The sequence below is a fragment of the Neolamprologus brichardi genome, chromosome 7 (genome assembly GCF_056152115.1).
Source record: "Neolamprologus brichardi isolate AB-2024 chromosome 7, ASM5615211v1, whole genome shotgun sequence".
Lineage (NCBI taxonomy): Eukaryota > Metazoa > Chordata > Actinopteri > Cichliformes > Cichlidae > Neolamprologus > Neolamprologus brichardi.
The window spans coordinates 40687169-40715007 of NC_142110.1; the positions used below are offsets into that span (position 1 = coordinate 40687169).

General features: G+C 40.4%; 1 protein-coding gene across 3 annotated transcripts in view; it reads left to right on the plus strand.

Annotated features, from left to right (window-relative positions):
- palm2akap2 (PALM2 and AKAP2 fusion) overlaps positions 1-26830 on the plus strand; it is a 90547-nt gene extending 63717 nt beyond the window's left edge. Inside the window, exons 10-17 of one of the 3 annotated variants that reach the window (XM_087843589.1) lie at positions 17344-17562; positions 17684-18046; positions 19176-19274; positions 19380-19481; positions 19668-21120; positions 21312-21490; positions 22249-22287; positions 24071-26830. In XM_087843589.1, coding sequence (XP_087699715.1) covers positions 17344-17562; positions 17684-18046; positions 19176-19274; positions 19380-19481; positions 19668-21120; positions 21312-21490; positions 22249-22287; positions 24071-24199 — 2583 coding nt within the window. In that variant the 3' untranslated portion in view covers positions 24200-26830. The remainder of the gene's footprint in view (positions 1-17343; positions 17563-17683; positions 18047-19175; positions 19275-19379; positions 19482-19667; positions 21121-21311; positions 21491-22248; positions 22288-24070) is intronic. The other 2 variants (XM_087843590.1, XM_087843591.1) reach the window with 2 other exon arrangements.
- Positions 26831-27839: the final 1009 nt, after the last annotated feature.

Sequence of the window (27839 nt, forward strand, 5' to 3'; positions counted from 1 at the left end):
GTCAGGTACTTCTGATTAGAGACCTTAGTTTTCACTGGAGCTACAGTATCCAGAGTCGTACGTAGTGAGGAGGTGAAATTATTAACAAGATAATCGACCTCTGTTGGGGTAGCGTTCAGATAGCTGCTCTGCTCTGTGTTGGTACAGGGCATTGACGATGATAACAGTGGGTGGATTATATTCTTAAACTTAGTTACAGCGCTTTCAGAAAGACATCTACTTTGATAAAGTCTACTCTCCACTGCTGTGTAATCAATTATTGTAAATGTAAATGTTATCAAGAAATGATCAGACAGGAGAGGGTTTTCAGAAAACACTGTTAAATGTTCAGTTTCTATGCCATATGTTAAAACAAGATCTAGAGTGTGATTAAAGTGGTGGGTGGGTTCTTTTACATTTTGAGAGTGACTGCAACCCAAATTATGTCTCAGTCACATGAGAGTAAAAATAGGATGGCAACTAGAAAAAAATCAGTGGTTGCCCTGGGATGATATTGAATTTAGTGAGCATTTGCAAGTAGCTGGAAGTAGTTGTCTTGTGGAAGTAGTGGTCCCCCAGGGGTTGAACATACAACACCTCTGACAGCACTCCCTGTCAGACATATTAACATGGGGTTGTAAATAATTGCAGTCTAATATATAAGCATAGACAGGTTGGCAACACATTGCAATCAATCCCAGTCAGAATGTGTATTGAAGAGCGCTACTTGTCTGCGACACGTCTCTTTTAAGTAGGGAACTTGACTCAGTTTTTTGTTAGCTGGTTGTCTACTGGTTATATTACTATATAAAAGCCAGGCTGCTGAGTGTCAGTGTTATTTTGCAGTCAAATCGCCACACTGGAGCAACTGCTTCACTTTAAGTGAAAGCAATTAATGTGAATTTCATTGGAAGGATGAAGGGGATTTAAAAAAATTCCTTTATGAAGGACAAAAAATTCTGATTTGGACTTTTTAAAATGTGGGAATAGTGTTTCTTTAGTTGCATAAACACTAAATTAAACTGCGGTTATAAACAGTTTAATTTAAATGTTAACTGTTGTTTGCATTATTTTAATTGTCTGGAGCCAGGTAATACACTAATATATCCAGTAGTGAATAAAAGAAAGTTTGAATCCAGCTTCTAAAACAAGCCAGAACGTTATTTTTTGCCACATTCCAGCTTAGAAAAAATGTCATCCAGTGTATTGCTATTTGTGCTCGAGGGAGGAAGAGAGCTAGTGGGATGCAGGAAATACAACAATACAATCCAGCTATGTAATGGCTGCCAGTACACAAACTCCACTACCCGCTATTGTCTGCAACATCCACCAAGTATTGTTGTACTGAGCAATAGAAGCCATTCATTTAACACAAAGCAAGATCAAGCCACCTGCTATCACAAATGCTGTTTACAACAACACACAAACATAGACAATGAAAGTGCATTACAAAAATGCAGAGGACACAGCACAAGAGAACTGCTCTTAGACATAACACTTTTATACTGACATGGTCAGGAAACAGAGAGCTGAATTGCCTGTAGATGGAATAGTTTGGCTCAAAACTGAAGCAGAAGAATAATCAGTGTTGCATGGAAGTCAGGAGGGATGTTGACCTCTATTGCCAGGGCTACAAGCTTATCGTACTTCAGCTTTAGACTGGGGTATCCCATGTAGGCTTTAAATTTTACAGGCTGTGTGTTGTGAAGTTGAGCCAGAAAGGTAGAAGCTGATGTCCAGCCATCTGGTTACTAACAACAAGAACGCCTTATTTTTCCTTTGGGTTCAGCCAGGCAGAGTTGCAATCAGTTGTGCAGGATTCGCAGTTGCTGATGCTGTAACTTTTACAATTTCTCTCTGAGATGTGTGAGTGTGTGTGTTTGTGCGTAATGACTGATTCTGTTGTACAGTCCTGGGGGGAGTTTCCTGTAAAGGTTACCCAAGGTTATGGTATTTGGAAGCAAAACTCGGGACACTTACGGTTAACATTTCATTGATGCGCATTTCAGGAATGTACTGGTAGTGAGCCAGCTGAGTCATTTTTGCAGTGTTACAGCAAACAGCCACAATATTAGCACCAGCCGACCACTCAAGATCGGACAGGAAATGGACACTCGATCTCTGGTGATGTTCCGTGGTGTCTGACACCTGGACCCTCTATGTCCTTGTTCTTGACTTCCTGCAGATGCTTGATTAGACTGGGACATGGGGAGTTTGGAGGTCAGCTGTCTCTTTCACCCCTCGTGCATTTTTATGTTTTGCACATCATTAATTTTCTGTTCTCTCCTATCACTCATCGCTCAGTTTCTTTCTATAATTCATAACAGCTCTAAAACAAAGCTGCCATTTGTCAAACCACCAGGTCTTCTCCACACACACACACACACGTGGTACACATGTACCAAACAGGAATCATTTATATTGTGTTTGCTGCATAATAATATTAATAATAATTCACTTTAGATATATTGCAAATTTTAAAATCTGTTTTTATAAAGTGCTTCAGAGGAACAACAAAATAAAACAAACCATTGAGACCAACTACAGGAAGTTCACAGGAATTGAAATGTTTAAATTTAATTTAATAAATGTAATAAAATTAATTTAATTTAATAAAACTTTAGCAAAAATGGAAATGCTTATCTATAAAAGTCTGTTTTGAGATGCAGATGACTCCACCCATCTGATTTCCTTGGCCAGACCATTTTAGGGACTCAGGGCACTGACTGTAAACGCTCTCCCTCCTCTAGTTTTCAGGTGTGGTGCTGGAATGTTTTTTTAAAAAAACTTTTCTTGAGGACCTAAAGGTTCATACTGGTGCATAATCTCTAATATAAATATCATTATTTGAATCGTGTTAAAAACTAAATGAGTGCTGCTACATTTTGACGTATTCTCTTCTCAGTGCTTTTAATTTAGTTTAGTTCTTTTAAAAAGAAAAAACAAAAATCAACATGGATGGAAAAACCAGTATTCAGATAAATGGATAACGCAGTGACTGTCAGGCTCAGACATGTTTGCTGTCACTTGCTGTTTTCGTCCTTTGCGAATCCTCCTTCCTTCTAAATACTTGAGGCTAATGAGGTAGCTTCCGGAAATAGACTGGTGATTAACACACTGCTCCTTCCCAGTGTGAGGCAGAGCAGAAGTAGTTAATGCTATAAGCTAACAGCAGGAAACCGTTCACTCTCTTAGGACGGCAGTGTTAATATGCTCTGTCTCATGGTTAGGAACAAACCTGCATGTGCTACTTTCGCTGGGCAGCTATGGGTATGTGACATATAAATATAGAGATGGGAATGCTTTATCTAAATTGATCAACTCACACAGAGGAAGCGTGCACTGATGATGGATAATGAGGTTAGACTCAAATCTAGTTAAATTTCTATTGATCTAGTGTCGTTACATAATTTATTGTAGCTTTACAGTTTTAGTATTGACACCAGCTTTGTTTGGAGGCTCTTACTATTTACTGGATGGTCACTTAATCATCAAACGTTCATTTTGTCTGTTTTTAGGACAGTTTTAGAGATGCCGTCATGAAGCCAACTAAAAACCTAGCTTTGTGTATCAAACAGTCTTTTTGTGTGTGTGGTGCTGTAAGCCTTTCTTTACTCTTTGACCCAAACAATGCTAATTTTGAACTGATGTGTTGATCTAATCTTTAGCCTCCATTGATGTCAAACATGTGACACTCATAGCTGTGCTAATTTGATTAGTTGCGGACTGATTGACTGTAGTCTTGCATTAAAAACTGGCAACAAAAGCAACGGCACGCATCTGTGATTTATATCTTGATGGGAAACAAATTTTAATTCAGCAACCGATCCAGCAATTTGTGGTTGAACTGCTAAAAGCCACTTTGCTTTTATTGTACACCACTTCCTAATGGCTTCTTTTGACTCTGCATAAAATCCACAAAAAAATTGGCACGCTAGCTTCTCTGACCACATATCTTAATTTTATTGCAAACCTTTGCCCATTTGCCTGTTAGCTTCACTGTGTGGTCTCTGCACCAAGGGTACTTTGGGACAAAATGGTAAGGTGGGCTAAATCACGGTGGGAAAGGATTAGAATTATATGCTTGGTGGCTTTTCACACGCACATGTGCAAAACCACATCCTCGAAACAATCAATCTCAGCCATCCATGTGTCTCCTGCTCAAGTGAAGGTTTGCTCCTTCGTGTCTGTTCTTACTTTATATTTCCCATCTAACCTGTAGGTTTTCATTCTCATGATCTGATACTATACAGTCTATATTTGTCTGCCCAGTGTATCTTGGAGGTTACTTATTCTATAATAAACGGTTTGTCTTTGTCCAACAGATTTTGTGTTCACTTTGTGGATGTGTGCAATGTGATGAAACAAGGGGAATGATAATTGACTGCACGCACTGCGGCCTGCTGGATTAACAGCAGGGGAGAGCTGGACTGTTACATAACCAGTGGAGGAGGAGGCTATCCGTGAACGATACACAGTAGTGGAGCTCAGCAGTAAACTGTTCCACAGTAAACTATGAAAATAACTAACTCTAGTTTAAGATGTCTGGTCCATTTTACTGATTGGTTACTAATCAAATTAACCTATTACACCTAATTTCATGTCTGTGCCTCGGTTCCTGCTGGCAGAAATTAGTGCCTACATTAATTTAATCTGCAATTTGTGTCATATGATTAATGACTTTTTCGGGTGATGCTGTGGTAATGCTTGATCTAACTTTTATGCATATATTCTGTTTTTAAAGTTGGTCCTTGACTGTTTTGTTAAAAAAAATGTTTTGTAGGGTATTCATGGTTTTCCTGGCTCAAAACGGGCCTTTGGGGTTGACTATGTATGTATCTATAAAATTAAGCAGATAGTTTTTGTTGTCTTGGTTAGGTCATTTGACAGGGTCAATTTCAAAAAATAAATAAATAAAGCTGTGGTTGAAATACTTTTATCACAGGTTTTTCATTTTGGTGGAACCCCAAATCTGCATGGCTGGGCACCAGCCCATTATTCCTAATTGTTTCAGGCAGACATTTTCCCAAATTTTAAATCTCTCCTGGGAATCCTGTGATAGGTTTTGTTGACACTGTTGCTGTTTAGGGTAATCAGCATGACCTGACTTTAAAAAAGGGGTTTTGAAAAGTACATATTCTACACCAGCAACTGACTCACTGTACCTCTACTGTCACATAATACATACTGTGCATATTGCACCAGTTCACTGGGCAAGTAGCCCAGTACTGTTTGTTTTGCTTTCACAGTATGAAATATTATTAAACACACAGAGATCTATATTAAAGCAATGGAGTCATGGTCTTTAAAGACATACTGTCAGTAATATTGTGACAGCTGTCTAGTGTTACTGTGTTCAGACTGCTTTTTCTTCCAGTTAGCTCTGTGCTTGTGCTGTGAGTGTTAATCTGGCTGTCTGTCCTATGCTTGGAGAGCCTGTGTAAACGACTGGTCACACTCTCTGACTACAGACCTTTCTGCTTAAGAGCCCTCATCGGTGAGCATGAAAGTGTGTGTGTGTGTGTGTGTGTGTGTGTGTGTGTAGCATTAGTATTCAGCCTGGAAAATCTCACTGAATCTGCTGTCAGGCCCTTTGTTGTTGCTCCATGAAGGGGTCTCGGGGGTTCTGGGTTTGAGTGTGAGTTGTGTCAAGAGAGGTATTTAAAGGAATACGAGTGATATGACTCCAGACATGCATTGCATTTCTGTGTACCACTCAAGCTTTGAAAAGGGACCTTAACATGATTTCTGTCTGGTTGTTGTTTCAGGCTCTCTGGCAGTGGGTAGGTGAATATTATTTTGCAGTGCTGCAATAAGCTGTCATTCTGTGTGTATGTCTGTGGCTTATGTCTGTAGCTTAGTAGAGATAAATAATAGACAGACTTGTTATTTTAGTCCTAATAGAACAGGATGGGCTCTGCTTTATTTCTGCTGTGCTGCTTGACTGTGAATTGTTTAATGTGGGGGTTGCATGGACTGCAAATGAAAGCTGTTACGTCCATCAGTCAGTATCCACAGTAACCCCCACCCACTGGCGCCACAGGCGAGTAGATCAAAGTTTTACTAAGCCTTTTATTTGTAATATATATTGGTAGACTTATATTTTCTATTAATAGCGTAAATAAATAAATGATGAGTTTTAAGAAAGACATAATTTTTTTTGCTGACCACCAGAAATTGAAAGTAACTCCAAAAACCTTCCAGTCCTGCAGGAGTCTTTGGGAAAACAGCTTTCTGACATAACCTCTGTAAACATATTTTTGTCACTCTATTTAGGCCAGATTGAATAAAACATATCATAAATTTTGGTCATGCTGTGTTTCATAATGCAGGATTATCCAGGCTTTGCTCGCTGGTTTGTGACTGACAAGTTGAGAATTTTCACAGTCAGACTTGAGTCTCTCTCATCACAATTTGTTTCAAAACATCAAGTTGGCAACAGCGAAATCGCTCATCTTGAGTTTTTCGGGAATGAATGAATGACTGGCAGCCTGGATGCTGTCAGGCAGTCAGCCTGCAGTTGACTGACATGATGTTTCAGCCAGCTGGTGCCTGTCGGTGTGCATATTCTCCATGTGCCTGCCTCTGTCCTCTCCAGGTACTCTGGTTAGGTTCCCACCAGTTGGGTTAATTGGTGATTCTAAATAAGTTGTATTTGTAAATGTGTGCATCAGTGTGTCTTTACGTGTTATATCTGTGACAGCTGGGATAGGGTCCAGCCCCACCGCAACCTGAATTGGATAAGTGGAGGAAAATGGGTGGATGTATAGATGGAATTTATCGCAGCTTATTTGCATTCTGACTGCTTTTATTTTAACTTGTTCTTTATTCTGTAGCTTTGTCGCTGTGTTAAAACAAACCAACACTTTTCTTCACATTTAAGCTTCCTGAGCAGGTGGCTGTCACAGTGCTGGCTCTTTGCTGCTTGCTCTGTTTGTTAGAGAGCAGAGGCAGTAGCTAGATGACAGCCCCATCTTTAATGCTGTCAACCTTTTTGAGAAAAAACAGAGGCTGCTTGAGCTTAATCTTCATTTGTGTTTTTAGTGCCACAAAGACCAGTAGCTTATGCAAGAAAAGAAAGAAAAAACCAAAGTTATTTAAGAGGGTTTGCTTCAGCCAGTTTATTTCACAGGTGAAACAGCAACTGAACAGTCCACTTGTCCAACAAAAATGTGTTACTTGGACATATTATCATGTTTTAATCATTTGTTTATTTCATTAACAATCAGCAACTGGACAAAAACAATTGGATAATCAGCTTGTTGTCTTTCGAGTTATTTAAGTTGACCCAACTGACCACAGCATCGATAGTAGTCTGCATTTGTGTGTCTGTTTTTGTGCAGGTGGCGTGTATTTTTGGATGTATTTCCTGTGTTGAGTGCCATTTCCATGGACACAATTTACCACAGCTTCCTGGTTTCCTGTTGAGATGACCCTGTGAGCAGTGATAGGCTTATATCCAATCAGTTGTTTCCTTTAGTTTGCCGGATCTTTTTGTTTGACTTTTGGAAGACTGATGTGTTCACCGCCCATCTTTTATGTTGTTGGTGTGGTCTTCATTTAGCAGGACTGTTCTGAGATTGAAGGATGGCAACATTTCATTGCAGACTCTAACTTTACTCAGTATTAGCCAGGACCCCTCTGAAAGGGGCTACTTTTGATAGGATGTTGTAGACTGGAGAATTTGCTTTGACAGACATTGTATCAGTTAGACTGCACAACAGATGACTGACACATTTCACCTCAACCAGATGTTATGAAGCCAGCCCTTTTTTGGAAATAGATAATATTTCCTAAATCTTCATGAAAATTGTTTTTAGGTAATTTAGAAAATAGATTGGTTCATTTTCATGGTTTAACCCTCTTTAAACTTCCTGTAAATGTGTAAAAGCAATACTTTTACAAATTCCAAAGGAGAATGAAGCATTTTAATTTCCAGCTATGTCTTTATTTGTCTCGGGAGGAGACACAAATCTTTTTTGGGTTGCATCAAGAGGGGTATCTGGCAATCTGTCAATTCAAACAGTGCAGTGCTAATCGCTGTGGTGACCACTTATGAAAGTAGCTCTGTCCTTATTTGTTATATAAAATAGAATTGTTAACAATACTAAGGAGTTTTAATCTGATGTTCATTTTAGCTGGGATAATGCAGAAAATACAAACTTACTTTTTGCAGATCTAAATGAATTATGACTATACATTGAATGTGACATTCAGCTAGGATTCAAAGGTTTTGTTAGCATGCAAATTTGTTGTTATTGAGAGTTAAACTATCCATAGAGAAACAAAACTGTTTTTGCTCCTGGCTGCAAATATGCTTTAGTTGGGCATTTTAACATGGCAGTCTGTGGGGACTGACTCAGTTTTGGAGCCAGTTTCAAGTAGCCATTGGCATAACTGCAATTTGAAGCTTGACTTCATTTTACAGTCCCAGAGGTTGCTGCTTGCCTGCAGGCTTTGTGGTCTCTCGTGACCTGTAAAAAAATATGTCACTCATTGAGAACTTGCCTCAAGGAATCCAGATTTCGCAGCAGTTGGGCTCCCATGTTGAACTTTGTCAAATTAACCCTTCGCATATTAGAAACCGTGTGTTTTTTGGGGGTTTGCTGTTTTGGGGGTACAATATGTGAAAACGTTACTTGTAACTTTATGCATAAGTATTGTGGTGGGGGTAGAGCTGTGTCTTTCTGCCATGCTGTAATAGTTAAATGTGTCATTTGCTGTGTTTTTAATCAATCATGATCAACTTCCATGACATAAGATTGCTCCGGGCATCAATAGTGTTGACCCAGTTGCATGGATTCACACATAGAAATACAGACATGACTACACAATCACTCACACTGCTGCTGTGTTCCTCAGTCTGTGACTCTCTTTGTTTTCTCATCTTTCACGGTTCCTCTAATACATCCAGTACTAAGTTTGCAGAAATTAGCTTATCACTAAATTACTAGCACTGGCATACACAAATGACCATCACAAGTTTCTTTGTTCATTACACCCCTCCCTGAAATTAATCTCCCCGGTGCATATGCGATAATTGGGTTAGTGTCCCACTTTTCTGTGACCACTTTCCCTTCATCATATGGCCCAGAGTTATTTCGAGCCTGGGAACTCACTGATGGCTTCTGATTTGTCAGTTCAAACAGGGGCACTTAAAAGGGGCAGGAGTGGCACAGCTCACATTTAATTTAAGATTTAAGTCGTTTTTCATTGTGTTCAGGACTGAATTCACAGTGAGGCTATCTCCTGTCACGCTTAAGTACAACTTTTTCTGGGCTTTCTTTCCCTTAGATATAGAATAACCTCTCTTACCTCTGTTTTCCACATATTCATACTGATTTCTTTCAGTTTTAATAAGATCTGAAAAAAAAAAATTCACTCCTGATAGTCAAAGAAAACAAGATTAGTGAGTGCACTTTATGCCTCTTCAGGTGTATCGCATCTGGCTGCGCTTCTTTTCAGTACAGTATTGCAAGTTACCAGTAAAAAGGAGGAATATAGTTAAAGAGAGCAAATTTATTTATCCCCAAGCTTGGGAAATTACTATTAGAAGTACACAAAGTTTTAAATAAACCTATAACAAAAACAAAAAATCTTACATAGGGTGGAATAGCTGATTAAAATAATATACAATTAGATAATTGTACAATTAGATAATTCTAATTAGAGCACAATTAGATAAAAAAAAAATGTCTACAATTTCCACAAATATTCATATAAATGTCATGTAATTAAGACATTTCTAAGAAAAATAAAAAACGATATCATTGTATGATGTAGGAAAGATTTCCTGTGTCTATCCATGTGGCGGTGAAGCCAAAAAAAGGGAATCTTCTTATCTTCAGTTACTGGTATTTAGCTGTTTGTAGCACCATCCTCCTTTGTTTTAGGAGCCTCTAACACAATCAGACTAATTGCTCTTGTAAACTGGACAAAAGTCTTTCCACTTCAGCTGCGTCCTTATGTAGTGTTTGTGAGCAGAGAAAGTGAACCGTGACCAAGATCAGCTCTAATTTCTAGGAGCCTGATCCTATGACCCAGCAAACACACAGAATGAGACACGCAAACAGCGTTAGAGTAACGCTTGAATACAAAGACTGATTCATATAATTAGATAGTTAATGCTGGTATTTGCCATTTGTGCCTGTGCTTTATCTTTAACAAGGGGGACAAGCCCATCAAACAACTAATAGTAAAATACTTTGAGGTGACATGGTTAAATTAATTTTATTAAAAGGTGAATACAGACAGTGAATCAGTCTAACCTTAATATGAGCCTGAGTCAACAGTCCTATGCTATGATGACAGAAGAAAATATCATTACTCTCTTATCAGCCCCTCCTATTTTCTTCAGTCATCATCTCCTCATCATCGCCTGCTTCTCGCTGTCGGCTCCATTCCGACAAGAGTTATAGGTTAAAGGGAAAGTAGGCAAGCAGCATGCTCTGGGGAAAGAGAGAGTTTGTGCAGGAAGGGAGGAGGCACAGGATGGATGTTTTGTTGCCTGTGCTTATATGAGGGCTTACACAGAAGGGGTCTTTGTGCATGAGCACGTGCATGCGGGGAAAGACATACACATGCACACAGTTTGCCCATGACATCACAGCTTACCGTTGCAGCCCGGCAGGAATGTGATTGAGAAAGGAGAAGCTTTGTGGAGGAGAGGAAAAGAGATGGGAGGGGAGGAAAAGGAGGAGAAGAAGAGGAGGAAAAGGCTTGGCTAGGGAAAAGTCCGGCACTCCCACTATCGGGAACGAGACGGGCCAGGGCTGGACAGAGCTAAATAGGAAAGCGGGTAAAGCTTAAGGAAAGAAGATCTACAGATGTTATACAGTGCAGCTTTTAAACATTACACCATGGAAGTACAGATATCTCAAAAATAGATTAATCCAGTTGTACTTGAAGACACCATTAGGTGAGTAGTAACTAGTAATTTTTGTTTGACAAATTCATTTTTATGACATTTCTTTACATCTAGTTATTTAGTTCATTAGGTTGTACTTTTATTTGGGAGAGACATGGTAAAATATTCTGTTCACGTTTTCTTAGTTTTCCTCAAAAATGTTCAAATATATTTGTAAGAAAGAAAAATCCTGTGAATTGTCATCTAGAGCAGGTAACTGTGAACTTGAATATTGTAACAGAGAAGAAGGGAAAGTGATAGAGGAGGGAGAGAAATCCAATCCAAGGCACACACCCTAACAGATTTTTGTAAGTTATGTATGCCAAAGTTGAAATGCTGTTGATTTGCTTGTCCAGATGTTTGAACGTCATGTTAAACTGCGCACTTTGGGCTGTTTAACCCCAGCTGTGTATCCCCCTTACTCAGTCCACCTGTCTGGCTGCTGTCATTGCCAACCTATTACTCATCGTGGATTAGTTAAACCACTGATTTATGCCATGAAATTTCAAATTGTCTAGCGTGAATAGTGATTAAACAAAGAAGATGTGGTGAATAGCACTGTTTGGCCTGGGTCCCCAATCCAGGGTGTTTGGGTATGAGAACACAGGGCTAAACCAGCACCAGGCTCTGGTTACCACTCAGGATCATATTCAGTCAGGAAGCAGATACGACAACACCAGCTGTACTGGGTTACACAGAAGTGTAGTGTGAGTGTTTGTGTGACTGCGTCATCATACTTTCACTTCATGTTTGCCATGTGTTTTGGCGGATTTGCGTGCTCTAGCGAAATACCATGACGTGATATTAAAGTTATGGAAAATGTGTGTATGTGCGCACGCGCGCGTGTGTGTGTACAGCCTGTGAGTCATGAAGTGTGTGTCCATGTAATTGGGTAAATTCTCATCTTATTGAGTGTGTTCCCCACTACCACCATCCAACATCTCCAGCATGCAGCTTAGTATGTGTGTCAGATACAGAGTATGTGTGTCTATTTGTGATTTTTGGGTATCACAGCCAGAGCCTAAGCATTTCCAGATGTGATAGCTGGAGACAGGCAGAGACAGAGCATGCGACTCTAGCTGACTCATATAGAGTCATGATTGTATTCCACTGAATTCCCACCCAATATGAAATCATAATACACCCAATGTAACTGAATACGTTATAGTAAGATGGGTGCAGGACTATTTCGACTCCTAATATCATGTTTTACACTCATGTTACTCTTACAGCCAAAACAATGCTATTTATCCTTCATGTATATTTGACTGCTTTTGGAAACGTAACAGCTATTGGGCACATGTCTGAAGTTTTCAAACATTCAAGCACATTATGAGCTGTGTCTCTTTTCCATAGACAGATGGTTTCTTTTCACACTCACAAACAGATGCATGCAGACAGCTTGCTCCTTTAGCCAGACAGGGAAGGTGTACAGTGTCCTTCATCACAGGTATTAGAGCCCGAGCCTTGAGGACAGGCAGCTATGCCTGGAATGTCAGTTTACCTCTATTGGAGTCAGAAACACACAAACACATACACGCACGCACACCTGCTATACAAATACACACCCTTGAAAGAACGCACTCTTGCATGCGTGCACCGATGCACAGCTACAGTCACATACACACTCCTTTTGTGTGTGTGCAGCAGAATAGCACTGCATATGAAACATTCCTGTACTGTAGTACTGTTTTCCTGGGCCAGTAACAGGATATCCTCCCCCTCTGTACTGTCCTGCCTGCTGGACACGGACTCCTACACACACATTCCTGCACATAAAAACACACACACACATATAAATGTGTGTAATATTTGCAGCAGGTCAAATAAGTAGACAGAGGAGCTTATCTGGGCATGAGTGTGTGTAAAAAGAAGGGACATCTGGTCCTCACATGATCCCGAATATAATTAACTGGGTGAAAAATCTTTTGACTTGTTGAAGGCAGAGTGTGAATGTATGAGAGATGAGAGATGGAGAAAGGGAAAAAAGAGCCTCGAATTCCTTTTGCTGAAATGATAAAGTAGTAGCAGAGGCATTATAAGTCGAAGACTCGGCACTCCGGGAATCACTAATTGAAATCTATTCCACAACAGCAAAAATGGTGGTAGAAAAAATAACTTCCAGGATTATAAAAAAGGTCTTTAACTAATATGGGGGAAAAGTCAAACAACTTTTTGTGCAGTTTTTATTAGATTTGAGTTATGATTTGTTCAGTTTTTATGAAATTTAAATTAAACAAGGTAAAGCTTCAAAATAGTTGCCCAAATACATGCCCTGAGTCATTTCATCATGTCTGTGAAATTTAGAGACTTGCCTGTAGTAAAAGTAATAAGACAGCCTGCGATTAGTTTTATGATAGTTTAACCAATCACTGTACAGAGAAAGTAATTATAAAATTGGTCTTAGTCAAAACTAAAGCGCTTTTTGGAAGTGGTGTTTTTGTTAGCTGTCCAAATGTCTCTAGAGACTGTATCAGTCTCGCTCACTGTATCAGTACATTTCTTTTGTCTGCAGGATTGAGTAAATATTTTTTGAGTCCACGAATGCGTTTCTTTGGCATAACTTTTTATTTCCCTGATTTTCCTCTTTGAGAATTTGATTCTGTAAAGAATTCACTTTAAAGGCCAGCTGCTGAATTGCAACACAAGGTGGAGGCTCATTCCTTATCGTTGATATGAGCAAGAGTTAAGAGTTGCACACATATTGTTTTCATTTGTCATTAGCAGACATAGTGCTTAAGATTTTGGGTATTGTGAGGTTGTTGTTAAGTACTGTGCTGTGTGGGTTGCATACATACACCTTCACAAATACACGAGGAAATGCGTTTTTTCTGGCAGGCAGCGGGAAGCTGGATTGGGAAGAAGAGTTATTATACGTTTGGATAATTATTCTTTATATTTGACTCTACAAATCTTGGAAATCAGATACTTACTTGGGATAGCATGCCCTTGACCTCAGTGACATGTGAAGAAGTCCTTTTTTATCATGATATAGCCTTCATTGCAAACCTTAAATAAATATCTCTAAAATTCTAAACATGTCTCAGAGTTATGCTGAAAAACATATTTCATGCAATAAAGTCTTCTAGGCTGGACTCATTAATATCGGGCTGCTCTAAAAGTTGTCTAAAAAGGCCCCAGTTAATCCAAAACTGCAGTGGGAGCACTAGAGACAAGAAAGAGTCCCATATTAGCTATTCTTCCTTGGCTTATTTGGGGTTCCTAGAGTTTTTAAAAGTAGAATTGGAAGCAGAGCCTTCAAGTATCAGGCCCCTCTTCTGTGGAATCAGCTCCCAGTTTGGATTTGAGAAATAGGCACTCTCTACTTTTAAGAACTTGCTCTCCTGGATCACGTGACTCTGAACCATCCCCTAGTTATGCTGCACCGAGCATTTCTTCTTCACTCACCTCGGTTCACTCCCCACATGTTTCTGTACCACTACAACATGTCATTAATGTTGGTCTCCTCTCTCCCTTAGCCTGTGTAATTTCCTGTCCCCATATGCTCTCTTTTTCTTTTCTGTTTTTTCTAACTATACCATCGGCCACAGTGGATGGCTGCCCCTGTCTGGACCTGGTTCAGCTGGAGGTTTCTTCCTGTTAAAAGGGAGTTTTTCCTTCCCACAGCTTGCTTGCTCTCAGGGGGTCACTTGAGTGTTGGGGTTTTTCCCAGAATACTGTAGGTTCTTACAATATAAAGCGCTGTGAGGTGACTGTTGTTGTGAATTGTATTTTTGAATTCTTTTTTATGTCGTTTTCACTTTTTGTTTTTAATTTAGTTCAGTTTCATTTTCATTCCCAAGTTGGTTGGTTTGTTTGTTTCAGTTTAGTTTGTGTTTGAAAAGTTTAGTTTCAGTTTTGTTTTTGTTGGTTTCATTTTGGTTTATGCCTTTTAAATTATTATTGTATGAAAGGTGTAACAGATGGGCAGGATTTAGGGAAACCATTACAAGAATTACTATAAAAACACAGAACCTTTTCAAAGCAGTTGACTTACTGTCTCGTGGTTAGAAGATGTTAATATTGCCAAACCTGTCACAACAAGTTATTAGCAGATTTCTGTTAACATTTGTAAAGACAGTAATTTCCCAGAGGATAAATGTTAATAAACTCCATGCTCTCCTCCCTTTTCCTTTAGCACCAGTATGAGACTGGCATTTGTGGTTTCTGGTAAAATCCCCCAACTATTGGATGGCTTGTTATAAATTCTGTAAGCTGCTTTTTGAGCCCCATCTTCCAGTAAAAATATTATTCATGTTAATGCCTTAAAACCTACAAAACAAAGTAAATCTCCATTAATTTTAGGTGTCTTGTGTCATAATTAGCCAACATTTGCATGTTAAACCCATATAAGGGGGGGGGGGGGGGGGTGTCACTGAAATCCTGATTGAACTGGCATTTTAACCATGCTGATGTTAGTAATTAGGACAACAAAAACCACTGTCCCTGAAGACTCACAAATCCATTAGACAGTGTTTTGTTTTTTTGAGGTCTATTGTTATTTTACACTAGATTTTACAGAGGCACATTAGAGAATGTGTTAATAGATAGATAAAGAGAGAGAATATGGAAGCAAAAAGATGACCAAGATGCCCTCAGACAACATTTTTATTAAAAGGGAGGTGGAAGAGAGAAATAAAGAAAAGATGAGTAGGGAGGTGAAGGGAATGTAGAGGAAACTGTCCCTTCACAAAGCTTTTTAAATAGAGCTGGTCAAATCCTCCAAGAGACTTCACTGGCCACTGTTTCAGAATTTGAGCAATCCCAGAGAGCAGAGAGGAAGGAAAAAGCTCAAAAGGGGCGGTGAAGAGGAAGTGTAGATCAAGAAACTGAAAGGGAGCAAAAAGAGGGAGTGGTACGTGAGGAAAAGAAAGTGATCAAGGCTTAGTTTTCATGTTGACAATAAATCCAGCTGAATTATGCCACTGATTGTCCGAAACCACGTCCTGTGGATAGTAAGAAGAAGGAATGTTCCAAAATGGTACAATATGACAGTCTGGTAGTTTGTCTGAGGCCTGAGGTGGAAGAGAAGAAAAAGCTGCTCACTTTTGCAGAGCTGTGTCAAATGATTACTATTTTCTTTATTTGTTGTTTATGATTTAAAAAAATGAAAAATATCCTCCTCATAAAATCCCAGTGCTCAGGATGACCTCATGAAGTGTTTGATATGTCTGACAAAATGTTGAAAACACCCAAATTTTCAGATTTGTAATCCTGGTGACATATTTTCCACTAGTACTACTAGTACTTCTACTCGTATGTGAGGTTGACAGCTACTTTTCTCTCTAATAACCTGTTGGTTAATGGTTAATGTATCAGCAGACTAGTTTACTAAAGTTATCCTCATTAAATCCCCTCACACAGACTGAAATATTAAAAAAGAAGGGTCAACAACTCCTCATTAAGCTCCTGTTAGAGATACACACATGCTTAAGGGTGAATTATAATGGCTACAAGGCAGTAAAGAAGGAAACCAACATTTTTAGACAGTAATGTCCAGGAAAAGAGAAGGTCAATAAAGGCTGAACTGTGTAAATTTAGCTTCTTATTAATGGTTTATCTGGAATGTGAAGGATGATTCATTAAACCAGGTTGAGGATCTGATCAGTGCATACTAATGCTTTAATCAATATGGACCTTACAAGACTCTGAGCTACTGCCTGTATCATTCTTCCTTGAATGACTACAAGTGATATGTAAGTTTAAAAAGTGTATTTATAGAATGAAACATAATTTTTTTTTTTTTAAAAAAAGCTCTTATGACAGAACATCACCATTTTGCCTTATCTGGTGATATGTGCTTCATAATGTTGTGACATACTTTCAAACCATGGTATAATAAATATGATGTAGCCGTGTTAGCTGACCTGAGGTCACCTGTGTATTTTTATAATAGTGTGCAGTACATATTAAATTCCATTAGATGATATGTAGCAGTTGTCTATCAGTCAGACAATTAGTTGGAACTGGCCCAACGTGCACCACATTAGGAAAATCTTTTGTGTTTAGACGACATTCATTCTTCTCAAAATAGCTACTGACAACATGGCCCTGAGCCTGGTGCTTAATCTGAAACACTTAAGTGCAGCTCCTCCTAGAAAAGACGAGTGAATGTGTGTAAAGGTGTATCTTCAACCTGAAATGTCTTCAAAGCTGACATAGCAAACAGAACGCCTGAGTGCTTTGACTGTTGTAGCAGTCTTCTGTCATACAGAGCAACTATGTGTATTTTGTCACCCCTTAGTGGTGGGAACCAGTCAGAACAGTGTTCTGCTGCAATGCAGACCAAAAAAAATTCATGTGTGAATTGATGTGTCTAAATGATAGTGGTTAGAAGCAGCTGACCTTTCAAAAAAATATCTAAAGTTATTAAATGTCCACATTGTCTTTATTAAACCAACTATCAGTCAGCTTCAGCTGGCAGAGCTTCTGAAACACCAATGTTTCTTTGTTGACAGAAATCATGGCAAGCAGAGGATGTCAGTGACTCAGTCCCGAGAGAGCGAGCCCTGAAAACTGTCAGTTTCCAGGAGTCAGTCAGCGTCATCACTGACAGGCCTGTAGCCATGGAACTGGAGAGCCAGCAGATCCAGCACGACTGTCTCAGCAGTCCCAGTAACAGAGCCCACAGTCCAGTTGGAATGAAAGTAGAGACTCCTGACAGTGAGGTAGTGCAGGTATGCAGAACAAAACAAGTTAACTAAAAGGTTTTAACTTCTTGTTTTATTATTTGAAATTGGCGGCACATTTTGTCACAGTATTTTTCAGTAATTTGAAATATGACTGTTGTTTCCACAGGAGATCTGCTACCTGGACCAGGTGTTAGATGCAGCCTCAGACACACCCACAAATGGGAACTCCTCTCTGTCGTGTCACACCAAACCCATCAGCATAGATGGAACTTCTCCTTCTGTGTGTGTGTCACCCTCCTCCCCTGTCAATCACCACTCGATCGTTGTGGAGGGACAAAAACAAACCACGTTTCTCCACCAGGACGAGTCTGCCGTTAAAACCAACGGGCACGCGCAGAGAGACGAGTCTGGGGGCGGCAGGGCAAAGTTTGAGCTGCGAGCATTTCAGGAGGAGAAACGCCCGGCCAAGCTGTTCACCCCCGGAGAGGAGCAGCAGGTCAGGGTGACGAGGAGACGTCCCTCAGAGGAGGTAAAAGGCTTCTGGATAATGTATCAGACTGTAACAAATACGCTATTCAGAAACACAGCCACAGGAGACCACGGTTTGTTTTATCAAATCAAGTCTTATGAAATAAAAATGATGTAAAACAAGCAAAAATGAGTTACTTGGGGTAGGTTTACCCCATTCACTAGCATGCTTTTGTTTATAATGATAAATAATCATTCTAACACGAAAAACAACAAAATAAAATGAAATGATTAGTACTTAATGCAAAAAATGTGCTTGCTTTCAGTTGCTCTATTTTAATACCACAGGCCTACTCTTAAAGACCAGTGTTCCTTCATTATTACTATACAAAATATAAAACACCTGGAAACATTTTTAATGTGCAACCTACGTAAGTAGAAAGGTCATGACTGAGATCACTGTAATGTTACTGCCACATAAGACTTCATATTGAATTGTGAAATACATTCTTGAAGGAAGGAATTTTGAAATTGAAAGTGTGTGGCAACTGTCAGTGACTCATGATATGACATCAAAGCCCAAAAAGACATATGTGGTAACATATATAGAAACAATGGTAATCCCCTGAAATTCTATCAACAGAAGGGGCTCAAAACGCTGTTTTTGATCCTGATTGTAATATTAAAGCGTCATACTAAGACCACAGGCCTCAGGAGAAGCCTGAAAACTGCGACCCTCTCCCACAATAGTTACACTTACTCATACACTAAAAGATTTGGCCAAGACTCGGGATTTTGCAAGGTTACTATTTGCAAGGAGTACAACTTAATTCCTTGAGAAATTGTTCCCGTCATGCTGCAGATCTCCAAGGAAGAAAAACTGCTGAGTAATGGAACAGACACAGAAAGAGCTTTAGTGGTTTGTTCTGAAAAAAAGACAGCTCTGACTGAGATTTATGAGCACCTTACACTGAATGATCGAGACACAACTGCTGTGATTTTACCGCAACACGATTGTGTGACACTGACGTTGCTTGAAAAGCTGTTAGCATTACTTGTAAGATGGCGTTAACCAGCACACAATACACAATAAAAACTTTCTTTGTTTCCTTGTTGGTGCACTAGTTTATTGGAAATTCTCTTTGTACATTTTCACACTCTTCTTCTCCTGGTTTGTTTTTCCATGTCAGGTTCAGGAATTGGAGCGTGAGCGTCAGGAGCTGATCAGAGACCAGGCAGTGAAGAAAAACCCTTCGATTGCCCAGCGCTGGTGGAACCCTCCTCAGGAGGTAGATCCCCATTTAATCTCTGGTTGTTTTCTTTTTTCATTTAAACTGTGTTGTCCTAATGACAAATTGATTGATTTGCCATTTTGTGGTTTCAAATCATTCAAGATCCCTTTGGAAGAACAGCTAGAGGCAGATAAGCTCGAGTCTCTCAGGAGGTACCAGGAGAGGAAACAGCAGCGACATAATCACACTTATGCATACACACAGGTAAGACACACAAACACATGCACAAAACAAAGGAGCTCAAGCTCACACACTCAAACGTGTTCTTTGACTTTGAGGAAGCATGAGAAATTTGGACTGTAATAGATAAAATAAAGATGTCTTAAGCCTTGTTGCTGTGCAGTTTTCTAATTGACTCTTTTGTATTCTGTACTCTCATCTGTTTTGCAGCCTCAGGTGTCAGGCCCTCCCACAGTGGTAACCCTTGATTCGGAGCTATCCAGGAAGGAGGACATCGTGGAGGAGCAGATCAACTTCTCCTCTGCTAGGAAGCAGTTTTTGCAAGGGGAGGCTACCAAGAAGGATGTAGCTCCTCAAATATACTCTGCCAAACCCTTCTCGAAATCCACAGCCAGGGGCAGCCATGGGAGCAGTGACATTGTTGCAGAAACTGGGGAGACGCACGTGACCTGGTCTGATGAAAGAACTAAAGATGAATTCACATGTGCGCTAGCTGTGATGACAGTCCTACCTGAGGAAGAGGAAGCAAAAGGTCATTTCCATCCAGCTTTTCAACCAGAGGAGTCTGACTCAGGACTGGACGAGTTATCAGTCCGCTCTCAGGACACTACTATATTTAGCTTGGATAATATTTCTGACAGCGGGGCTTCGCTACCCCCTACCCCATTGCCACTTACCCCTGTGTCACCACCTACCCCTCAGCCAACTACTCCAGTCAACGGGCAGATGAGTGGCAGTCCAACAGAAGATGAGCTGGAGTACCACGCTGGGGTTCTTGTTCAAAATGCCATCCAAAATGCCCTAGCAGCTGAAAACGTAGAAGACTGGCAGCAAGCTGACTTGAATTCTTCACAGCTGAGTACCCCTACATCTCCATGCTCTGTATCCACAAGCAGCCCAGTGCCAGTTTCTTCCTCCCCTGTGTCTTCTGGTGGAGCCCCCAGTTTCCAGTCACCTGTGTCCTCCAGTCCTGCGCCATCCAACTCATCCCCACAGCCAGACAGGCAGCCAGTGGTGAGAGTTGTTTCCCAAGAGAAGCCATCAGAATCACAAGAGGCTCAGAAGCAACAGCAGTCCCCAAGACCAGCACAACAGCTCCAGACGCCTTCTCCTCCACCGTCTCAGCCTGTCTCACCACCACAGAGGCCCAGAGACGGAGGTCCCAGGATTAAAATCCAGTCCTCCTACACCAGAGCGCTTGCTTCATCAGCTCCAGCCCCAGCTCCTGCGCCTGCTCCTGCCACAACAGCTCCTGTCTTTAGGCCAACCCCTGTATACCGCCCTCCGTCTCCTCCAAGCCCAGAGAAATCAGAGTTCAGCTACTTCAGTAAATACTCAGAGGCGGCTGAACTGCGTAGCACGGCGACAGCAGCGCGAGGGCCAGAGGTGGAGGCGGCTAGCGGCCCGTTCCGCCTGCGCTCCAAGAAGCAGCGAACTCTGTCCATGATTGAAGAGGAGATCCGAGCAGCTCAGCAGAGAGAGGAAGAACTGAAGAAGCAGAGGGAGGTGCAGCCTACCGTTGTTGTCCGGCCCAGTGGCACTTCCAGCAGTAGTCATGGACCTGTGAGGACGGGGATGCGGCACGCCACCATTTCCCCCACAGATAAGATGAAGAGCAACAGTTTGCCAACTAGACTCACATTGACAGCACGGACAGCGCCAGGTCAGTTAGTACTGCAGGTCCTCACAAGGGTCATACAGTCATCATATTAACAAGCTTATTAGTTTATTTTAAATGCCAGAATCAACCCAACAACAATGTAAATGTAACAATTATTAAAAAGAAAAGAACTAAAAAAATGTTTAAATAACCCATAGTATGGATTTTTTTAAATTTATTTTTGGGGTTTGCAGGAAAGATTGAGAAAGTTCGACCTGCGCCACCTGTCTCCCCCTCGACCTCTGAAGGAGCACTGTCTGATGCTGGCAGTGAGGACTCTGGAGGATCACGACCCAAAAACTTCATGCAGACTCTTATGGAAGACTACGAAACACACAAAGTGAAGAGGAGAGAGAAAATTGAGGACAACAGTGTAAGTATTTCAACCCAGGGAAAGATAAATGACTAGACACAGAATAAGAGAAAGAGACTGAGGTGCTTCTCACTGCAAAATCAAAAGCTTTCTGTTGCAGAAAACGTGTAATACAAAGCACCACAAACTAATGTAGTAGTTGTGAGCATCAGTTATTATAAATCCCCTGATCTCTGTGAAAGTGCCAAGAGATGACCCAGTTTGTCACATAATACGTATTTGTTCAGCCAGCCACCTGGTATGAGCACATACTGTACATCACCAAAGGGTAATTCCCAGCCTGGAAGAGAAGAGAGTCAAACAGTCAGAGTGAAAGTAAAAGGGGCTTTCTGTCCTGACCCCATGTTTTTGTCTTTTTTTTGTTGTTTTGTAATAAATGTAATTCGACACCAGAATGCTCATGTATTTAAAATGGGGTCTCACGAAAAGGTGAAAGGTTTGGCACGCAAAAACAAAGAAATTGTTGGAAATGTTGCGTAATCAGAAATGACAGACAGAAGTTTCACTTTTCAGTTCATGAGCGCCACACGCTCAAGTTCATATTCACACACAGCAGATCCATTGGGAGGGAACGTTTCATTCCAGCTGCTGTAAAATCACATACTTCAAGTTACTTTACTGAATTTATTCCACACAAACATCTCTGCTGCGCAGTTGTTAGCTGCTGATGTTGTTGCTAATTGTGCTGTTGTTTATCCATGATGACATCACATGTGTTGACTTCGTGTACTGTTGCTTCTCTCCTGCTGCTCGATCAGTATGCCCGTTTGTTGCTGGCTAACGAGGTAACCACTGAGGTACCTGAGGAATCTCTTCCCTCCTGTAACTGCCTTTACTGACAGACCTGGGTCAGACCATACACATTAGATTCATATACAACAGAGTCCAAGTAGATGGCAAAAATCAGCTTTATGCAGTGCTGTGCAAACGTTTCAGGTACTAAAAGTGAACTAAGGATGGATTTAGATCCACTTCCATAAAGCTTTCTTCAGGGTACAATAAAAAGAAATCTGGTTAATATTTAGTGTGTGGACCCTTTCCCTTTACAGCATCATGGCCTCTCTGGATTCAGAATAAGCTATTTCTGAGTCAGTGTTGGTACTAGGGTGAGCTTGAATAGTCAGTTTTGTTTAGGAAGAGTATTTGGACTAAGTGGCCCATGGGAGCCATACTAAGAGCTGGCTGGATTCTCTAAAGACTCAGGAAAAGTGCTTCAGTGCTTCCACCCTGTTAGCTGAGAATATACTGGATTATCCTCTATGAAAGAAAAGAAATTACAGTTATGAATGTGGTTTCCATTTAATACCATAACCTGCTGTTATGTTTTGAACATCATCAAACTCCCAGCTGACTAATAAACATGAAGCTCCTGTAATAAAACCTTTATATAAAAAAAGAGCTCTATTAAAATAATCAGACTAAGTTTAAATTTGCATTACTTGTGTGTGTCTCATTGGATCGTTGGGATCATAATTTATTAATTGGACTTTGGGTCCCTCATCACATTCAGTTATTAATAATAAGAATCTAAATGTGTTAATTACCTAAAACCTTTGCACAGAAGTGTAGCATATATCAGTATCACCTGAAGAAACTGCCTATTCACAGTGATTTTGACTTCCCGAGTCCAGTTACAGAGTCAGAATGAGAAGAGTTCCACTTCCACTTTGTTGTTTTCATCTTCTAATTGTCCTTCAGTCAGTCTTTTAGAAATGAAACCAGTGCTGGAAATGTCGATGGTAGATTGGAAACCATAGACGGGGCACTTTCTGAACAAAACCCACATGTGTTTTTATGTCTGCTCCCAGGTCTGGTTGTACTCTCATTTCCTTGTTCTGCTCTGTGGTGTTGGTGCTGCATGTGCTTGTCCGTGGATTTGGTGTGAACCTTTAATCCACACATTCCAATTTATGTACATGCTGTGTAGAGTGTTGATTTAAAAAGTTTCTTTCAATATTTAAAACAGAAGGAGCCATTTTAATGGTGCCATATAGCTATATATGATAAATATGTTTGTAAATGATATTCAAAAATGTGTAGTCGTTAAAAGATATGGTACTTGGGTTTGCTTCAGTCTGACACTACGTAATTGGCCTGAGCTTTGAGAAGCTCATGTCCATACTTTTCTATCATCATGACTGCTGTCAGCCTTCTGCCCCTACCCACAATCCACTTCACCTACACCCTGTCCTGATCTACCCTGGATTCCAGTTGACAAAGAAATCTTTTCCCCTTGTCCTTGTCTGTCTGCTTGAAGGTGATTGTGAGTATCAGCATGGGTGTGGGAGAGGAATAATGACTGGACACGTTTAATGTGGTGTTCAAGCATGAATTTTCCCTGAAATGGAGTAAAGTTACTTTTGTTGTTGCTGTCAAACACTGCAGGTGCTCTTTATTTTTGTCATTTAATTAAAGTGATTAGATGTGCGCGCCCTCAGTGTTTGACATACACTGCATGTCATGTTAAAGTCACTGTGGTGTGCGTGTTTTGGGGTTTTTGTTGTTGTTGTTTTTATGTTTGTAACAATTACATTGCTCCCGGTCGCACTTGCATCTGATTGGTTGCTTTGTAATCATCAGGTTCTGGAGGCCACTCGTGTGACCAGGAGGAAAAGCGACATGGCTCTGAAGTGGGAAGCCGGCATCTATGCCAATGAGGAAGGCAAGGAAGAAGAGGAAGAGGAGGAAGAAGAGGAGGAGGAGGAGTAAAAAACTCCCTTCAGAGACAACTAACAGGCCAATTGGAGAGAATGAAGGAAGAGAAAGACTGAAGGAAAAGTGAGAAAGCAGGAAGGAAAACTATTTATTTTATTGAGCGTATCTGAAGATCACATGACCCCAGCAGTGTGAACCAGTGGGGCTTTTTGGACCTGAAAACTGAAGGTATATTAGCATGTTAAGTGGCTGAGGAAGTGGGAAATATGTGAAGGTGGTCAGCAATGAAAGAGACACTTCAAAGGTGTTTGATGGTGGTTTTAGAGCGATGTTTAGTGTTTTTAATAGCTGGTAGATGCTAAATGACTGAAATATTCTTAGGATTTTTCACCTTTATGCTATTATTCAAATAAGATCTAAAGCTTTTATTTTGACTGGTTGCCTGAGACTCTCTGATGGTGGTTTCATCTGCGCGTGCTATATAATAACCGCAGTCATCTTCTGAAAGTGTGGCTGAAAGCTTTTAATCAAGAGGACAATATAAAAGATAGGCAGATGCAGCTATTCAAAGAAAAGAAAGTTCTGAGAGGAAGTAGACAAGGAGAGGCCAGATCACCCTCTTATTTTGTGTAATTTCAGAAATACTTTTACCTGGATTTACTGCTGGAAAGCTACTGTGTTTTCCAGGAACCGAACCGAAAGGTGCCCCAAAGCGTCACTTTCAGAGCCCATAATGGCACAGTGCAGATATGACACAAGTTTGACACGCTTGCCAGGAGCTTTTGCCTTCTTGTCAAGCATCTTTACTGAATTTTGAGCGGTCAGCATCCTTTTTGTGTTAAATGCTAGTCAAGAAATTTGCAAAACTAGCAAAACTAAACTTGCCTTAGACCGCCAGTGCTTGTCTGTACACGGTATGTATTGTATCCTCTCCTATCCTACATTACTACACTGTCGGTAGACCTTAGGGAAAATAAGCAACCACCTTAGATAGAAAGTTTGCCTGTAATCGCTTCTTTTCCAGTGCAAACAGAAAGAATGAGGGGGGGGGGACCTACCTGCTGGTAGTGCTTGCACCATTTGAGTGAATGTGTGTGTTAATTAAAGGGCTGGGTCAGGGGTTTTATATTAAAAAAAATCACTTATTTTACTTTTGTTGGCTACGTGGCTTTGTTGACCTGTGCTTTCTGATGATGTAAGCAGTTGTTTCATGTATTATACTGAGGTAGGACTGTGTATTTGACCTATGAACGTCTGTATCTACTTGCTAGCCGAGGATAAAGTTTGATGAAAAAAAATAATCAAAAAAGGTTTTTATAAGAAGTCGTTATACCAAAACAGAATGCTATTTAGAGAAAACCCACCAGCCTGAGCTCTCCGCGTCCTTTTTAAGGCGTACAAGTGTGCGAATGGATTCACACTCCTTTCCTAACCTGAACCAAGCACAGCTAAAAAAAAAAGTGCAGTGGCAAAAAGAAGGCAATAAAGGTCTTTTGAGACGCTGAGCTGTGCTGTAAGTTGGGCTTGTAAGGGGTTTTTTTGTTTTTTTACTAACTGTATTGTGACTGAATTTTGCAGAATGACATTGATTTTGTGTTTTGAAGTGTTGAAATCATACAAAGTGACGAGGAAAAACAGGATTCAGCTTCAAGAGTAAAACAGTAAATACACTTTAACACAACCACACTTCTCCCTGGAGTATAACAGACTGTCTTTAATTTAAAATGAAAAGTAGAAATGTGTCAAACTGGCTGTGGAAACGGTATTTCTGGACAACTTTTGATTGTATTTCTCTGTCATAGCCTGTGAGATTCGTTTCTGCGTCCAGATGTGAGGAGAAACAAAAGCGTTTTTGTAAACCAAAAGTCACAGTTTTGACCTGTCCAAGTGCCCTTCAGCAAGGCAGCAACTTCTCTCTTTGCTTCCAAACACACTGAATGTACGCTGAGCTAAACCACAGATGTAATTGCTGGACATCTACTAATCTATCAAGTCAAGCCACCCTTTGCAACTTATTCCACTCGGCTGTCTTGTGATATGCTTTGTCAAGAAAGCGTGGCACAAACGCCATAAACCAAAAGTGAAAATCAAGGACTCATGCCTCTGCGGTGTCCACTTCCACCAAACCCGAAACAAATAATATTAAAACCCACACATATGTTCCAGAGAATCATCCAAGTTCTCATTTCAGGGTCTTCTGTGGTGCAGCAGAGGTGCAGTGTCTTTAACGCTGGTATGAGATTATTTTTGACTTAAAGGCTAAAAGACAACAAGACGGAAAAGGTTTTCATCCTTGTGGGAACCAATCAAAGTTCTCATTAGAGTCGCTTATGAAACGTACACACAGAGGAATTAATGAATGGTGTGATTTATTATTATTATTATAATTATTATTATTATGCTTTTGATGTTTGAATTTATGGTGCAGAGACGATTTTATTTATCATTTTAAATGCTGGTAGCTTGTTTTCGGCCTACAGAGCTTCTCCAGTGTGGGACTCACTGTCTGTGTGTGTGATAAAGCAATCTTATTACTACAATATAAACACAGTATAACCCCTGTTCCTATGTTAACCACTTGTATGCTCATACTCTGCTTTGTTATTTTATAGCACATGTAAGGCTCACAGTTACACACCCACTATACATATTATGAATATTTTCTCATTAAAAACAAAACCTGTACTTGTGGGTTTCCTGAGTGGTTCATTTGCATGTGTTTTCAGTGTTAATACTGGAGGTGGAGGTGGGGGGATCATTTCATTGTCCATATACATATACTAACCAAAGGGACACTTCATTAGGTACACTTTGCTGTGACCCTATCCTCTGAATGTGACAGCAGAGATTGAGACTCGTCACACCAGGCAACAGTTTTTCTAATCTTCTATTGTCCAGGCGTTCTGACTGATGTCCCACCAGGATAAGGCCCGAAGGAATACCCAGGAAACGCCTCGGTGTCCCCTACTGAAGAGCTGGATGAGGCAGTTGGTTAGAGGGACATTTAGGCTTCACGTTAGAGACTGCTGCACCCGTGATCTGGATAAGCAGTTGAAAATGGACGAATGGATGGATATTGTCCCGTTTTGGTGTACAATAGAATTTCAGTCTCCGTTTCCTGTTCTAAGCTGACAGGAGTGGCACCTGGTGTGATCTGCTCCTGTAGCCCATCTGCTTCTGTGGTTAACTGAATTACTGTTGCCATCCTGTCAGCTCAAAGCATTCTGCGCATTCTCTGACATCAACAGGGCATTTTCCTCCAGAGAACTGCCACTTACTGGATGTTTTCTCTCTTTTTGGATCCTTCTCAGTAAACAGACGAGCAGTTTGTGAAATATTCAGACCAGTCTATCTGACATCAGCAACCAGGCTGTGTTTAAAGTCACTTAGATCATATCTTCCTAACTGTGATGCACAGTTTGAATTTATGTCTTTTTGACTGTGACTACCTGCCTAAATACTTTGAGATGTCTCCATATGATTGAATGATGAGGTAGGAGCAGTTGAACAGCTACCCACTGACTTGGCCCGGGAGTATACATAGAGTACACTTTACATTACAAACATTTTGAAGGAGGTATGTCTCATTATCGGACCAGAACTGAACAAGCAAACACTTCCTTGAGTTCTATTTGTGAGCTGCAAGCAGCAGCTTTTGAAAGTACCTTGTGGTTAGTGCATTGTTGAGCTTGTG